This window comes from Budorcas taxicolor, chromosome 9 (genome assembly GCF_023091745.1).
Source record: "Budorcas taxicolor isolate Tak-1 chromosome 9, Takin1.1, whole genome shotgun sequence".
Taxonomy (NCBI): Eukaryota; Metazoa; Chordata; class Mammalia; order Artiodactyla; family Bovidae; genus Budorcas; species Budorcas taxicolor.
In genome coordinates, this window is record NC_068918.1 from 56921302 (window position 1) to 56937884 (window position 16583).

Genomic DNA, 16583 nt, shown 5'->3' on the forward strand with positions numbered 1-16583 from the left:
CATCGCCAACTCCGGGAGCCTACTCAAACTCATGTCCATCATGTCAGTGATGCCATCCAACCATCTCATCCTCTGTCCCCCTTCTTCTCCTGCCTTCAATCTTTCCCAGCATCAGAGTCTTTTCCAATGAGTCAGGTCTTTGCATCAGGTGGCCAAGTATTGGAATTTCAGCTTTAGCATCAATCCTTGCAATGAATATTCAGGATTGATTTCCTTTAGGATGGACTGATTGGATCTCCTTGTAGTCCAAGGGACTCTCAAGAGTCTTCTTCAACACCACAGCTCAAAAGCATCAGTTCTTCATGACACTCAGCTTTCTTTATAGTCCAACTCTCACATCCATACATGACTACTGGAAAAACCCTCACTTTGCTGCAAACCTTGCTGTCTCAGTGTTTTGGCTTGCTGAGCATCAGCCAATCAGACCTGGTTGGGTTACATGATGGTCATGGCAAAAGGTTAGTTTGGGATCTATTGAATTTTAGGGGGTTGTGGAACATCCAGGTGGTATCCAGGAGGTAAAATTGAAGCTCAGTTGATTCTCAATTTAAGACACTAATCTGAGGATTATTAATATACAGGTTGAGAGGATGCTTATGGGTTTTATTTTACTTTAAAATACAGTAAGAAGAGGATAGAGAAGAGATACAGAGAGTAACAGGAGACTTTTATTTGCTGCAGGCAGTCAAAAAAGGGTTGAGGAGAGAGGAAAAAGGATAGAAAAAATAAGAAAGCTGGCTAAGGTAGAATTAATTTGTATATTACCAATTAACTACAGAAAAAGGTATGCCTAGAAAGTTCATGATTTTAGGGGAGAAAAAGGAGGGGTAGGAAGGCAGAAGGTAGAAAATGTTTCTGTTAGTCACCAGGAGCATTGACAGCCTAGGACAGCTAGGTCCTGTCTGGGTGAATGAGGACAGACAGAAGAGGGTGACATAGGGAAAGACAGTGTTGACTCAGCCACTTGCACTTGGGGAGCTTTCGAGGCTGGGGGTTTGTAATTTGAGGAATGTTAATATTGTGTTTTCTCTTGAGTATACCATTTATTCAGTGCAGCTTAGCTGTTTACAAAATCATTTCCGGAGAAGTTGGAGGCACCCCTCCCCCGACTCCCTTCCCTAGCATTTCTGTAAAAAAGCAATGCTGCTATCCTGAATAAGAGTGAAAAATCGAAGTTAGCTTATGCAGAACCACCTATGCATCCAACATGGTTTCCTCATGAAAAGGCTCACAATGGCTGTTCTCGATATTCTTTGAAGAATCCCCATCTGTGAGAGCCTTTTGCAGGTTGTGCACAGTGGCAGGGAGAGAGAATAAGATGACCACATAGCAGAGCTTAGGAGGGCTCCCCACTGAACTGGCATTTGTGCGGCGAGCAGCCAGCCGGGGAAGGTACCATTTAGGATGGCATGTTCCTCATTTTCCTAGCTGGTCTAGGCAACTCAAAAAGAATTTAAATTTAACCCATTCCAAAGCAGCAAATGATTGTTTTAGGCCATGGGACCAAAGGCTACACTTCCATTATCTTTCCCGATGCCTCCAGTTTTGGCTAAGAAGAGCTGTCAAAGTTATCCAAGTTTCTAAACACATCTAATCCAAAACTACCTGTGTGAAGTGTCTTCAGAATCTTTTATCATTGCCTCTTAAAATTCTCCTTAGATATCACCCCAAACATGCATTCAAACACATTTCTACGACCAAGATTAAAAAGTACTTAAGTATATTTTTATTCTACTCGGTATCAAGGCCATAGACACAAAATGTTTGGATCACTTAATAAGTTATAACATTCCATGTTTTCATAATAAGAACAAGGACATAAATAATCATTTCCTGAGTTAACAGTGCAATGTAAAATTTAATCTGTATTGCTAATCAGACATTGTACAGCATAGAAATGTGATCAAAATGATCATTTGCTTTATCATGTCATAAAACAAGAGAGCTTATTGTAGAACAGTGATACAGTTTACATGGTAACAAACTTTGTGATTCATAACAAAGAATCCTATATGTACTTGTTGCCATGATTGACTTTTCAGGACAAATATCAGTAGTAAAATAAGTTAAGGTACAAAATAAAGTCCACAAGGTATCTATAGTGAAGAAACATTTGTTTTTGTTTAAGAAACTGAAACTTGGATTCTAGTTAACCTTTTAGTATATTCAAAAATGTTCTCTTAAAAAAAACCTTAAGTAATCACAAATTTAGATTAAACAGTTGAAGGACAGCTCTTCATTATGCTGTAAAACTATGGATCTCATCTTTGGAAAAGTTCAGATCATGCAGCATCCTGAAAAACAAATACAAAGCACATGTTTCTTATGGAAGATGCTTGAAAATAAAATAACATCAAAGTTTACCATTATAACCATAGTATTTTTTCATATTTCCCAGTTAGTATGTGCTGTCTAAAAAACCCCATAATTTTCACTTCTAAAAAATTAACAACAATTCCTTAGTGTCATCAAGTATCTAGTAAGTGTTAACACTTGCAGCTGTCTCATAAGTGTTATAGTTTTTAAAAGTATGTTTGAATCAAGATCCAACTAAAGTCTATTCACTGTGACTGGTTTATATGTGTTTTAGGTATCTTTTGAGCTGTAAGATCCCCTCCATCTCTCTCTCTGTCCTGCAATTTATTTGTTGACAAAATGAGATTTTCACATATTGACTTCCCCATGGTTCTGATTTTGCTGTATCCCTGTGGCTTTACTCTAATAATATGTTCCTTTTTCCTTTTATCTCCCTAAATTTAATAATCAGATCTAGAGGTCTGATCAGATACAGGTTCAGTTCTTTTTGACCAGACTATGTCATAGATCGTGTTCTTTCATCATGAGGCACATAATACCTGGTTGGCTCTCTTTTGGGATGCAAACCACCATTGATGATCTAGGTACAGATCAATTGGTTCATTAGGGACTGAAGTTGATGACATCCTACTTCTATCATTCTTTATCAGCCAAGGAATTCTCTAAAGAATAACTTCTCACTTATCATGTGGTTACACAGTAGTATAGCTCATATAGAAAAGGCAGAATAAATCCTTCATTTTTTCCCCTTTATTCATCAGTTTTCAAAATAAGGCGTTGATACTATAGCATTCTATCTTAATTCTCCCTCACTGAATAGGAAAAGTAGAAATACGGCTTAAGTATAATTTAACTTGGAAAACACTATCAAAGGAGACTGCAATCTTAAAAGCAGCTGTTTAAAATGCTGCTGAAAAAAACAAACATTTATTTAGAACTTCCTATACGTAGTCATTGTGCTAAGCACTTCACCTGCATAAATATTATCATTTATTCCCTTGTATAAATGGGGCTTCCCAGATGGCAGTGGTAAAGAATCTGCCAGTCAATGAAGGAGATGCAGAAGATGCGGGGTTGACCCCTGGGTCGGGAAGATCCCCTGGAGGAGGAAATGGCAACCCACTCCAGTATTCTTGCCTGGAGAATTCCATGGACAGAGGAGCCTGGCAGGCTACAGTCTGTAGGGTCCCAAAGAGTGGGACACAACTAAGCGACTGAGCATACACATGTGCATAAAGAAGTGCACTAAAGTTTAGAAAGTTTTAGCTCGTAGCTAATGACTGCAGGGTGACTGTAAGTGGTGGGCTGGGATTCCAACCCAAACTGGTAGCTTCCAGAGCAGACACACATATTCACACAAAGGGCCAGGATGGCACAGGAGTCAAAAGGACCAATGTGGTATAGCAGGCAAGCCTCTCACTATCTAACCCCATCCTACCTTTCCAGCCATACCTCCTGTCTTTTTCATAATTAAAAATAAAACAGCAAGAGAGAAAACTGTCTAGGAAGTGTTAGGTTCAGACATATACCAAACAAGGAAATGCAGAGCATTTAAGGCAGCTGTATTTTAAAATCATCTAGAAATCCAGTAACAGTGGCTATCGCTATATCTAACCAAAACACGTTAAAGTGTTATTTTAGAGTTAAATCAGATCAAGGTGATTTTTAAATAAGATAGTTATACCACTGATTTTTCATTGTGCAGAGTTCAACTCTTTGACTAATGCTCACCCAGCTGCAGAGAGTGAAGGAGGATCAAAAGCTATAATGACATGAACACAGCTTATGATATATTTTTAAAAGATCATTATACATTATGAAGCTTTGGTGGAAGGAGAGGTTGAATCTAGCGCCTCCAAAGAGATCTGGCACCCATTCTATGAATGTGTTCATGCTGCCTGCCACTAGGAGAGGCTATCAAGAGCTGGATGTGTCTTACTTTTGTGTTCACGTTTAACTCTGTGCATAACTGGGGCCTCCGACCCTTCACTGCATACAGATGAAACACTTCATCATTATTTTCTTACACTCTGACAGACTACTGAAGAGCAGGTTCATACGAACAGGAAGAACTGAGACCACATCAACTGCTTTTTATAGAAGGCTGTCATGTCACCAGTGGTGCAGTTCTTTCTCCTACCACACTGCTACTCACTTCATTCCTTGTTCTGTAAATGGCGTTGGTCCACAGAGGCAGATGAGGACTTTGGATGTGTCTGAACTTCTTTTCAAAAATTCAGATAGCAGAGCTGGTGAAATGTATCCCTGTTTGCCACTCCATTCAGAAGTAGGTGCTGAGAGGACAAATTCAACCTCAAATCTGGAGAAAAGAAACATTTCTTTAAAACGTTTATTATGTTAAACATATCATGAACATGTTTCAAGTTCACTAAAATATCTTTTTCTCCTCTGGAGAACAACTGAATATAGGAAGGTTGATACACCTGCTAGAAGAGCGCTGGAAGGGATTGTAAACAAAGATTTCACAAAAAGATACAAATAAATCCATAGTTATTTAACATAAACTTTTGGTACAGAAAAGAGAGTAAGTTGACATTTTTTATTGAACTCAGAGAGAGCTTAGCCTGGGTTCATGACCTGTGTGTAATTACATTCTACCTACATATAAATGTACTCCACTCAATAAACAGTTGTTGAATTCAACCGAGGATGACTATATCCAAGATAGAGAATGTGGTTTATAGGGACCCTAAAAATCAAATCATTTGAAATTAAAATATTTTGAATTAAAAAAAAAAGAAAGCTCAAAGTTATCTCAGAGAGCTCCATGCTTCTATTAATCTGCTCAGTAAAGAACATGACCAATGACATGTGCATTTTAATCTCTGACTCAAACCAAGTCCTTGACTCTGATAACCAATTGCCTATTTGACTCTCTTCTGTTACTGTCTCCATGGCTGCACCTCACCATGCAGTCTCCCTGCCCCACACTTGGCTTCACTGCTGTGAATGGCACCACAGTCACGTGGGGTGCACAAACCAGAAACCTGAGATTGATCTGCCTCACCTTTCACATCCCAATTCTCCCCAGTCCTAGCTCCTAACTCTGTGCTCTCTTCTCAGCCTGCACTGCCACAGCCTGCCTGTTCTCTTCCTGTAATGTTTCTACCACACCCCACTGTTCAGTTCTTAGCTCAAGCATCACTTCCAGGGAAGCACTGCTGTTCCACTAAGTCTTTTCTTACATGTGTTGTAGAAACGTTTCCCTTTTCCTCTTCTTTATCACTCTTAAATCAGGCTGTAAATAGGTGGCCACCGAGATGATTATTTTAGTAATGTCTACTTTTCCCATAAGACGAGAAACCCTATGAGGGCAGGGACTGGTTACCGCTGTACCCCCAGTGGCCAGCACACAGGGAGGAAGGCATTTGAGAAAGGTACAGAATTACAAAAAGAAAGAAGTACATCAAACCAAGTCTCAGAAGGAGCTCCAGACCAGTTCTTTCCACAGCTCTGTAATATGATATGTGACCTGCTGGTGAAGAGCCAGAGCAAATTGAAAATTCTAAGCTGTACCTGGTCCCTTTGCTCTGTTTTCACAAACACCATTAATTCTTATCATTTTTCAGCAGCATAGATCAAATGCCTTGCTACATTTTCTGCTTGAGTAATTTAGGTATTTTCTCAATAGTGGCAGAAATTAATTATATGTTAATCTCAAGAAAACGTTGAAGTGAATCATTTCTCTTGTGAGGTGGCCTGGGTAGCCAAACACCAGAACAGAAACAGGAGGCAGCGGGTGCAGTGGTCCTTGCCTGGCTGCACTGCAGCAGGTTAATGCTCCCAAAAGCTGATGGGAATCGGGGTGGGGAGGGCAAGGGTGGGACAAGCACACAGATCAGCTCAGGGTCCAGCTGGGGCTAGAAAAGCCATCCCAGCTCTCAGCAGACCCAGACGCTAGGTGAGAAAAACTACATGCTCTTATAATTCGAATAATCTGATTTTATATTTAAAAACCCTATAGAGACATGTTTTATTTCTTGCTTTCAAGATCCCCATTTTGTTTTAGCATTGATTCAAATCCACCCTATACAAAATAGCACCCCCAAAAAACATTCTTTCACTAACATTTTTTCCTTCTCTGCACTTATAATTAAGGAAGTGTTTGTTAGATAATTCTGGAATGTGATGTCTGTTTACTGCTTCATGAGGGCAGAGTCCTTGTTTATCTTCTTCTACACTGTATTCAGGCTTGGTTTGAGACAAATGTGCAAAAAATACTTGATGAATAAATAAAGGAATTTACTGAACAAGCTATATTGGTTAAAAATAAACACTATACTTGGAAAAGCAAAGCCATATGCTGGTATCTATGAAATTACATATAAAAATGTATGTGAATTTGTGAGAGCATTTTTCTGGGAAGGTCCATAACCTTTCATCAGATTATCAAAGGTGACTCAAAAGCAGCTGCAGAATCACTACCTTAAGACACTTCTAATTATACATAGACAGTGCAATGGAAGACAGCAACTGTCTTGTTAAATTACAAATGAAAGATAGTCTCCTCTGCCTCTATTTTCTAATAAACCTGTCACTGTAATAAAACTGCTAAGATATGTAAATCAATATTGGTGTCCTTCGTCATCCAAAATAATCCTGCTTTTCCTTTAATGAGCAGCTTTAAAAAGATAAAAAAAAAGCCTAATCAGTGGGATATTTTCTACAGGCATCTACCAAAGGGTGAAAAATAACTGTGATCCTTATGTAAATGGTATAAATTCCTTATATGTTTTGTATTTATTTACATATTGGTCCCTGGGTATACCTTTGGGGCTCTCAACGGAAAAAGACCAGGTGGCATGGATGCAGTTTTAGAGGATGGTAAGGAAAATTGCTCTGGAGAAAGAGATGGCAACCCACTCCAGTGTTCCTGCCTGGAGAATCCCACAGACAGAGGAGCCTGGTGGGCTATAGTCCATGGGGTCACAAAGAGGAGGACATGACTGAATGATCTTCCTGGGACTGGAAAAGAGCTTAAAGTGGAGTGGGAGCAATCCCAAGTTAACTCAAGAGTATCTGAATGAAGGATTTTTTATACCATATCAAGATACACAGATGGTTATTATGGATGGTTACTTCCGAATTTTTCTAAAAGGAAACTTACTGTCTGAAGCATTTGTAGCTTTGAGGCATGCAGGGGTGCACTGCCTCAGGTGAATGTCCTGAAATTCCTTTCTACCTTATTATTTCAAAAGTGCCAGAAAGGACTTGGACTCTTAAAAAGTTATCAGAAAATACATTTTGAGGAGCCATAAAGTGCAAAGCAATATATGTGAGAGAGAAAGAGAGACCTGATTCTATGAGGTCTAAATGTCAATGGAAGTAAACAAGCTTGTCAAAAAGAAATTATTTTCAAGTAGACTGATAACGACTTGAGATTAAAAAATCTTGAAATACAAATGTATTCATTAGTCGAAACCACATGCAGAGCCTGAAGTCATTTAACAACATATTCCCTCCTTCCAAAGGCAATCAACTTCCAGGACCCACTGATTCCTATTTAACATGCGTGGCCCTGCCCTCCCATTTTTACTGCCATAGCTTCAGTTCCAGCCCTTCTATCTCTTGTCTGAGATGCTGCTCTATTAGCCTTATCCTCATCTACCTGGCACATCCTTATTATACTAGTTTTCCTAAAAACCCAGATCCATCTCACAATTACTTTGCTTAAAAAGCTTCAGTGACTTGTTACTACCCACAAAATAGTATTTCAAGAATATCTGGGGCCCCAGCTTTCCCTGCTTTCTCTAAACTAAAGAAAAATAATAGAAACTGTGGTGAATGCTATTTGCTCATGGGAGAAACAGCTCATAAACAGCTGACGTTAACATGAAATAAAACGTACATTTTATAGAAACATTTCTCAAAATGAATCTGATGAAACACTTGTATTCTTCCAAATGTTAGTGGTAGTCTATGGGAGGCAGGGGGAAGCTAACCTAATCAAGTAAGTCTGGGGGAAAATTAAAAGGTATTTCTTTAGAATTTTTCAAAGCCTTGAACATGGTAAGTTCATATTAAGCTTCAAGAAGCTAACAGAGCATACATTACTTCTCAAACCTATTTAATCACAGAGCTCTTTAGGGTGGGAATACATGAACACATTCCAAGAAATATACCTCTGGAGGAAAATCTAGCAGGGGAACAGAAAATGGTGTAGGGTCCAGATTAGGGAACCCACATATCTGAGTTGCTTCACAGGCTGCAGGAAAAGGAAGGGATTCAAGCACTTTGTTCAGTTTCCTTATGTTTCTGGAATCACTGGATTTTGCTATCTTAAAGGAACTAACACATTGCTAGTCCCCAGAGTACAGAAAAACTTTACCTTTTGAGAGGCTATTTGTCAAAATGGATCAGTAGCTTTGGTACACTTTGACTTAGTGATTCTTCTGGTGAATTTCTACCCTGCAGTACACAAACTGTACAAAAAAGGTCTTAATGATCCAGATAACCATGATGATGTAATCCCTTACCGAGAGCCAGACATCCTGGAGTGTGAAGTGGGCCTTAGGAAGCACTACTACAAACCAAGTTAGTGGAGGTGATGGAATTCCAGCTGAGCTATTTCAACTCCTAAAAGATGATGCTGTGAAAGTGCTGCACTCAATATGCCAGCAAATTTGGAAAACTTGGCAATAGCCACAGGACTGGAAAAGGTCAGTTTTCATTCCAATAACAAAGAAGGGCAATGCAAAACAATGTTTAAACTACCATAAAATTGCACTAATTTCACATACCAGCAAGGTAATGCTCAAAATCCTCCTAGTTAGGCTTCAATAGTACGTGAAATGAGAACTTCCAGATGTATAAGCTGGACTTAGAAAAGGCAGAAGAACCAGAGATCAAGTTGTCAACATCCGCTGGATCATAGAAAAAGCAAGAAAATTCCAGAAAAACATCTACTTCTGCTTCATTGACTACGCTAAAGCCTTTGGCTATGTGGATCACAACAAACTGTGGAAAATCCTTAAAGAGAGGGGAATACCAGACTACCTTACCTGCCTCCTGAGAAACCTGTATGCAGGTCAAGGAGCAATAATTAGAACCAGATATGGAACAACGGACTGGTTCAAAATTGGAAAAGAAGTACATCAAGGCTGTACATTGTCACCCTGCTTATTTAACTTATATGCAGCATACATCATGAGAAATGCCAGGCTGGATGAAGCACAAACTGGAATCACAATTGCCAGGAGAAATAGCAATAACCTCAGATATGCACATGACACCACCCTAATGGCAGAAAGCAAAGAGGAACTAAAGAGTCTCTTGATGAAAGTGAAACAGGAGAGTAAAAAAACTGGCTTAAAACTCAACATTCAAAAAACTAAGATCGTGGCATCTGGTCCCATCACTTCACGGTAAATAGATGGAGAAACAATGGAAACAGTGACAGACTTTATGTTCTTGGGCTCCAAAATCACTGCAGATGGTGACTCTAGCCATGAAATTAAAAGATGCTTGTTCCTTGGAAGAAAAGCTATGACAAACTTAGCATATTAAAAAGGAGAGATATCACTTTGTCAACAAAGGTCCATATAATCAAAGCTATGGTTTTTCCAGTAGTCATGTACCGACGTGAGAATTGGACCCTAAGGCTGAGCACTGAAGAACTGATGCTTTTGAACTGTGGTGTTGGAGAAGACTCTTGAGAATCCCTTGGACTGCAAGGAGATCAAACCAGTCATTCCTAAAGGAAATCAATCCTGAATATTCACTGAAGAACTGATGCTGAAGCTCCAATACTTTGGTCACCTGATGTGAAGAACTAACTCACTGGAAAAGTCCCTGAATCTGGGAAAGATTGAAGGTAGGTGAGGGGAACGACAGAGGATGAGATGGTTGGATGGCATCACCAACTTAATGGATGTGAGTCTGAGTAAGCTCCGGGAGTTTGTGGTGGACAGGGAAGCCTGGTGTGCTGCAGTCCATGCGGTAGCAAAGAGTGAGACACGATCAAGTGACTGAAAAGCAATGAACTCAATGACCAAACACAATGAAGCTATTAAAAACCATGGTATTGTGCAGGTTTTCCCAACTAGCACTGATGGCATTTTGGGCAGAATAATTTTTTGTCATCTTGTGTTGTTCTGTGCACTGTAGACTCTTAGCAGCATTCTTGGCCTCTACCCACTAGGTGCCAGGGGAACCCCCTTCATCAGTTGTTACAATCAAAAATGTTTCCAGACATAAATGCCCCCTAGGGTGCAGAATCACTCCAGGTCAAGAGTCACGTTTAAAGTATTCTATACATAGAACATACACAATACACTAAAAAGAAAATGTAGTTATAAAAAGTATAGTCAGTAGGACTACATGATTTAAAAAATACAAAAGAAAACAAATAATACATGTATATAAGTATGTGTGGGCGGGGGGAAAAGGGGAGAAAGAGAAAGAAAATGGAAAGATACAGACAATTATTGTTGCTTGGATGGTAAGACTACAGATGATTTTTTCCCCATAAATATTTTTCTATATAAATTCATATTAATTCTATAAAGAGAAATCAACAAATCATCAAATTCCACTATTTACAGAAAAGAATATGCTACTAACTTTACTAAAATAAGGTTTCTGTCTTCAAAAATGACTACTTTGAAAGGCAAGGAAAATGCTTATTATATTTGTGTATTACAAAATGCCACCTAGGAGTCAATCTCATCGTAAAACTGTCCTTCCCCTCAAAACTAATTCTGCAAAAGCAGAGAACTCAGAGTAGGTGCATTCTACTGAGGGGCAAGGGAAGTACCAATGTATAATACTGAGCCAAACAGGCCTCATAACACTGCTTAGGCCTCGTAACACTGCTCAGTAAAAGACAAAAATACGAGAAATTTAATTTGGATCACAGTTTATATAATAATCAGCTACAGCTGTTGCTGTACATATTTAAGTTCTGTTTTTCTTTCATTTTGCTTTAGGAAAGTATATGTAGGAGACTTCCCTAAACTTGGAATGTTGTGAACCAAATTCCAATTACTGGAGTTAATAGTCAAGTGTAATAGTATATTTGGATAAAATTCAGGCAAGCTTTCTTTCCCCCCTCACATTTAAGCCTTAATGGCATGAAAACTGAATTGAAACAGAAACATCCTAAAAAAGCACTTATGGTCTATCTATTTTCTGCAATTCTAGTAAATTTAGCAACGTGGGAAAATGAAGAGATCCGTTTCCTGGACTGCATGAGAAAATAAGGCAATACAACATCCCTGTTTCCTATTGTAACCCTGGGGAACAGGCACATGGCAGACGCTCACAAGTATTTCATGAATGAATGAACGTTACAAATATACTAATTCTGGGCCCAGCACCCACTCTGCCATTTCACTGCCCCCATATGCAAACAATCCTATGATGTAGATATTCATGTCCCTTTCCACAGATGGAAAAAATGAAGCTCTATCAGATCAAGTAACTTGCCCAAGGTCACAAGGTTAATAAGTTTCCATTATACAATTGTGTTTCAAAGAATTTCCCTTGCCAACCACATTATTTAGATAAACATGCTTGCTGAAAATGAAAATACTAGATTACACACCAGTCTCAGCATCCATTTTTCCTATTCCTCCTTGTTCTACAAAGGACTGATTAGAAAACTGTGTCCTAATCCTACAGAGAACAGGGTTTTTCATTTAACTACACACATGTTTTTATTGCCACAATCCAATAATAATCTAACCAAGATGATGTGTTCAAGTGTCACATTTTGTCATCAGAAATGTATTGGTAAAATGAGAAGTGACACAGGAGAGTCAAGATGTAGGAAAGGGTGATTTAACAGATAAAAAATACAGACTTAAATGTTAACTAAATGAGGTTTATGACGGTAGCCCAACAGGCTCCTCTGTCCATGGGATTTCCCAGGCAAGAATACTGAGTGGGTTGTCATTTCCTTCTCCAGGGGTTCTTCCTGACCCAGGGATCAAACCCAGGGACAGCCTGCACTGGGAGGCAGATTCGTTACCACTGAGCCACCCTGGAAGCCCAACTAAACGATAGATATGACCAATTAAAACGTTACATTAAATTTAAACTTTTACTTTCCTTGTATGTATGGGACTCAACAATTATATATCTTGAATGAACACTATCACCAAAACCCATCGGTAAGCCTTTAAGGCCAGGTTTCTCCTCCATCTGCATTAGTCTCAGAATATGGAAGTTTCCTGATAAATGTTCCAAAGCCACATACCCATGCGAAGTCATGTGTTTTTCCAGTGAGGGTCTGACCATGAGTCTCCAGGGGACACAGATCAGCCAGTGTGGGAAGTCAGTGCCAGTAGCGGGCCTCCAGCAAGGCTAGTGTATCTCCAGAAGGCGGAAGAGAAGGCAGGGAGCAGAGAACGGACAGGAGTGGGAGCAGAAGAGATAGGATAAACGTGGGCTGGCAGTCAAAACACTCTCACTTCTCCCAGCAAACTGGAGCATCTCACTCACCTGATGAGTGTTCTTAGAACCACTCATCCAGAAGTGGGGAAAAAGGGGCCTTTCCTTATCCTCAAGCCTACACAATGCCACCAACCCAAATTACGTGGACCATGCAAGGAAAAACACACAGGCGATGTTGTTAAAGCATACTTTGTGTTCAGAAGCTGTCAACACATTCCCTTTCCCAATTAGTTCTTACATCAAAGAAATACTGTTCGCTGAAATAACAGTAAATGAATTTTCCTTGTACAAGGAAATGATCTTACAAAATACCATGTCCCCAAACTGCCAGAAGTACTTACAAAAGGAAAAACAGAAAACTAGCTACAGAAGTATAGCTACGTCTGTCTAAAGTCTTTTAAATGACTGTTTAGGAAAAAGAAGCTCAAGTAGTCAATACAGAAATGAAATGCATGTCCACAGAGGTCCTCCCTAACCGCAATCCAAATAATCTGAGGCAGGGCTTCACAGTTTCCAAACCATTTACACTGCCTTCTCTAGTCCGCACAATAGCCTTAAGAAGTACGACAGATGTCATTATTCTATTTCGAAGATAAAGAGACAGGCCTTTCTGAATACAGTTTCAAGCTAGTAAAGGGTAGACAGAAAGCCAGAATTTAGGCCTTTAGGTTTTTTCATAAATGCTGCTTCCAATTTTCCACTTTGAGTGAAAAAGACACTTGAAAAACCCAGGAATCTGTATTTGTTTAAATTAGGCTCTGACCTGCCATGCAACTACTTAGACATAATAAATATTTTTAGGATTATGTTTTAAGTATATTAAGAAGAGAAAACACTTCAAAGATCATTAAATTCACATCACTTAATTTGTGCAAATTACTTACTAAAAGAGAATAAGGGGGAGGATGGGAGACAACAGGGAGGAAAAACTGGAAGGAACCATGGCATCACCTTAGTGAAGATGTTTGGAAAATATTCAGAAGTACCTAGAGGCCCTGGGACAGCTGAGTTCCTGAAGTCTTTACCTTTGAAAAGGCAGAGAACTTTTATCTATACTATACTGTCAAACACTCCAGTATTCCTGCCTGGAAAATCCCATGAACTGAGGAGCCTGGTAGGCTACAGTACATGGGGTTGCAAAGAGTCGGACACAACTGAGCGACTTCACTTTCACTTTCATACCATCAAAAACATAAACATTTGTGTCAGATATTTTGTGTGACTTAGGAAGTTCTGCAATTCTAGAAATAGTTTTCAACGATTACAAAAATGCTTCAGGATGTATGACAGCTTGTTCAATTCGCTCTTCTTCTAAAAGATGTGTTTTGAATTTTACACTGCCTTCACCTCTCTTTAGCGGAGATGGAGCATATGCCTGTTAACCTATCTCACCTTCTTTACTACGCTTGGGCTCCTTTTTCGACGAAACAAATTGTTACCGTGCTGTCCTTGCTGCCTCATTCTACCACTGAATTCAGCCTGCCTCAAATTTTTTTCCATGAACTATACTGGCATTTCCCAAAGTGTCTACTGAGGATCATTTATGATATTTAATGTGTTTATGTAAACAAACAAAAATGAAGAGAATCTTGCTAAACAATGTATAATTAACCCCCTTCCTGGAAAGTCACAACAGGCACTGGCATGGATGGTAAAGGCTCTAAGAAATCCTGTAGTGAAGAATCATGTTTGCTTATTTATTTAATTTGGCTGCACTGGGACTTAGCTGTGGCATGTGGGATCCTGAGCTACATCATGTGGGCTCTTGGTTGTGGCATGCAGGATCTAGCTCCCTGACCAGGGATTGAACCCAGGTTACCTGCATTGGAAGCATGGCGTCTTAACCACTGGACCACCTGGGAAGTCCCAAAACATCTTTATTTTTGCTTAACTCATCTCACCAAACTTACTTGATTTGTCCCCATTATAATTAGAAAATCCTGAATTACCAAACTGACTACACTGGATCAGTTTCAAAGAAACCCAACTCACTATAAATAACATAACATAAACAGAAAGCCCAGGAACTTCCCTGGCGGTCCAGTGGTTAGGACTCTGAGCTTTCAATGTGGGGGGTGTGGGTTCAATCCCTAGTTGGGGAACATGATCCCATGAGCAATGTGGTGCAGCCAAAAACTTTTTTTTTAATTTAAAAAATCAATATAAAGTCCATTATATATTTTATCAATACATATTTGATGTCACATTGACCTTGTCAAATAGTATTTCTTTGGGGAAGGTGTATTAACATTACATAAATTTAAATTTTTTTAAAGAGAATTATTGATTTGTTTACTTTTTGTTAGGAGTTTTCTGGTCAACTAAGAACTTGAACTGAAAGAGGTTACGGTCTCAATTGACTGAACATGTATGAAAATATTTAAACACAGAGCTAATACTACTTTAATACCTTTTATCCTTAAATGCTAATTTCTCCAACTGGCTTCTCCAAATTATGTCATCCTCTGTTTTATTGAAGAACATCAGCTTCACTTTCCTTAAAAGAAAACACAACAATTCAAAAGTACTATTTCAATTATATTTAAAATATGCATGAATGGAAAGTCTAACCGTGAATTAGCATGAATGTTTTTCAGTGCCAATTAGGTAATCAAAGGTATCAAAACTAAAGGAGTCAAATGAATAAAACAGCTTCGAGTAGAGGAGGAGGAGTAAGAAATGATGACTAAGAGATGAGAACATGTCTGTTGAAGGCCACTGAGTTTTTAATAGATTTAGAATACCTTCTACTAATCTAACAGCCTCACAAGGGACAGTAATTAAATGTAAAATGACATACCTGAGACTGGGTATATTAGTCAAAGCATAATTCAGTACTTTAACCATTGGTGTGAAGCCTGTTCCTGCTGCCAATAAAAAGAGATCTTCCAATTCTTGGAGCTGGGATATTATAAAATTGCCCTCAGGATTGCTTACAGAAACATAATCTCCTACACAACGAAATATACATGAAATCAGAAAAAAAAAAATCAGGAAAACTGAAACAGTTAATCTAGCTGAATTAAGAACACTAGGAGAAGCAGGTTGCATAATTATCAGACTACATCTCAGTTTTCAAGCAACGTAAGCAGTTTTAAGAATATTCATTAGGCCCCCAAGTATGTCATTATACTCAAATTTTCATTATAGTCAAATTATTAATAAGGTTTTATTATACTTATTTCTCAGTATTATTTTCCAAAACCATTTGGCAACTCTAATTTATAAACTACCACCACTAATTATCAATAAAGTCTTGATTGCTAAACTATTGATAAAACTAAGTATTTCAAAAGCAGAGTCTGTGTATACCTGTCTTGCATAGTACAGAGTGGAGAATATATATTCACTACTTACATACTGATTCTTAATCATAGTAATAAACCTAGTAAGAGAAAAAAATTGAAATAGAAATACTTTCTAATATCTTATGTTATTATCTTTTTACTATTAATTTTTTAATTACAAAAGTTACATTTCCTTACCAAAGAACATTTAAAAATATGCAAATATATAGCAATAAAAATCACTCCTAGATACTGTTAGTAATTTGAGAGAATTCTTTAGTCCATTTTATTTTAGTTTTTTTAGTTCAGTTTATTTGATTCCCCACTCCCTTCACTGAGGTTACTTCATTACATGTGTAAAACAGATTCATTTGCCACAATCTGCATTCCATCTGGGATTCCCCGACATCACCAAACACAAGTTGCAGAACTTGCATTTTCTTCTAGAAGTTTTATATTTTTTTCACATAGTAAAATTCACTCTGCATGGTCTTTGACAAATGCATAGTCATGTGCTCACCATCTCAACAGCACAGAGAATGCTTCTATCATCCTAAAAATTCC

General features: G+C 38.4%; 1 protein-coding gene across 1 annotated transcript in view; it reads right to left on the reverse strand.

Moving 5' to 3' along the window:
• Positions 1-1754: 1754 nt before the first annotated feature.
• LOC128053352 (cytochrome b5 reductase 4) overlaps positions 1755-16583 on the reverse strand; it is a 116286-nt gene continuing 101457 nt past the window's right edge. The window contains exons 13-16 of the mRNA XM_052645867.1: positions 15533-15683; positions 15143-15229; positions 4472-4636; positions 1755-2294 (exon numbers count right to left, since the gene is read on the reverse strand). Coding sequence (XP_052501827.1) covers positions 2240-2294; positions 4472-4636; positions 15143-15229; positions 15533-15683 — 458 coding nt within the window. The 3' untranslated portion in view covers positions 1755-2239. The remainder of the gene's footprint in view (positions 2295-4471; positions 4637-15142; positions 15230-15532; positions 15684-16583) is intronic.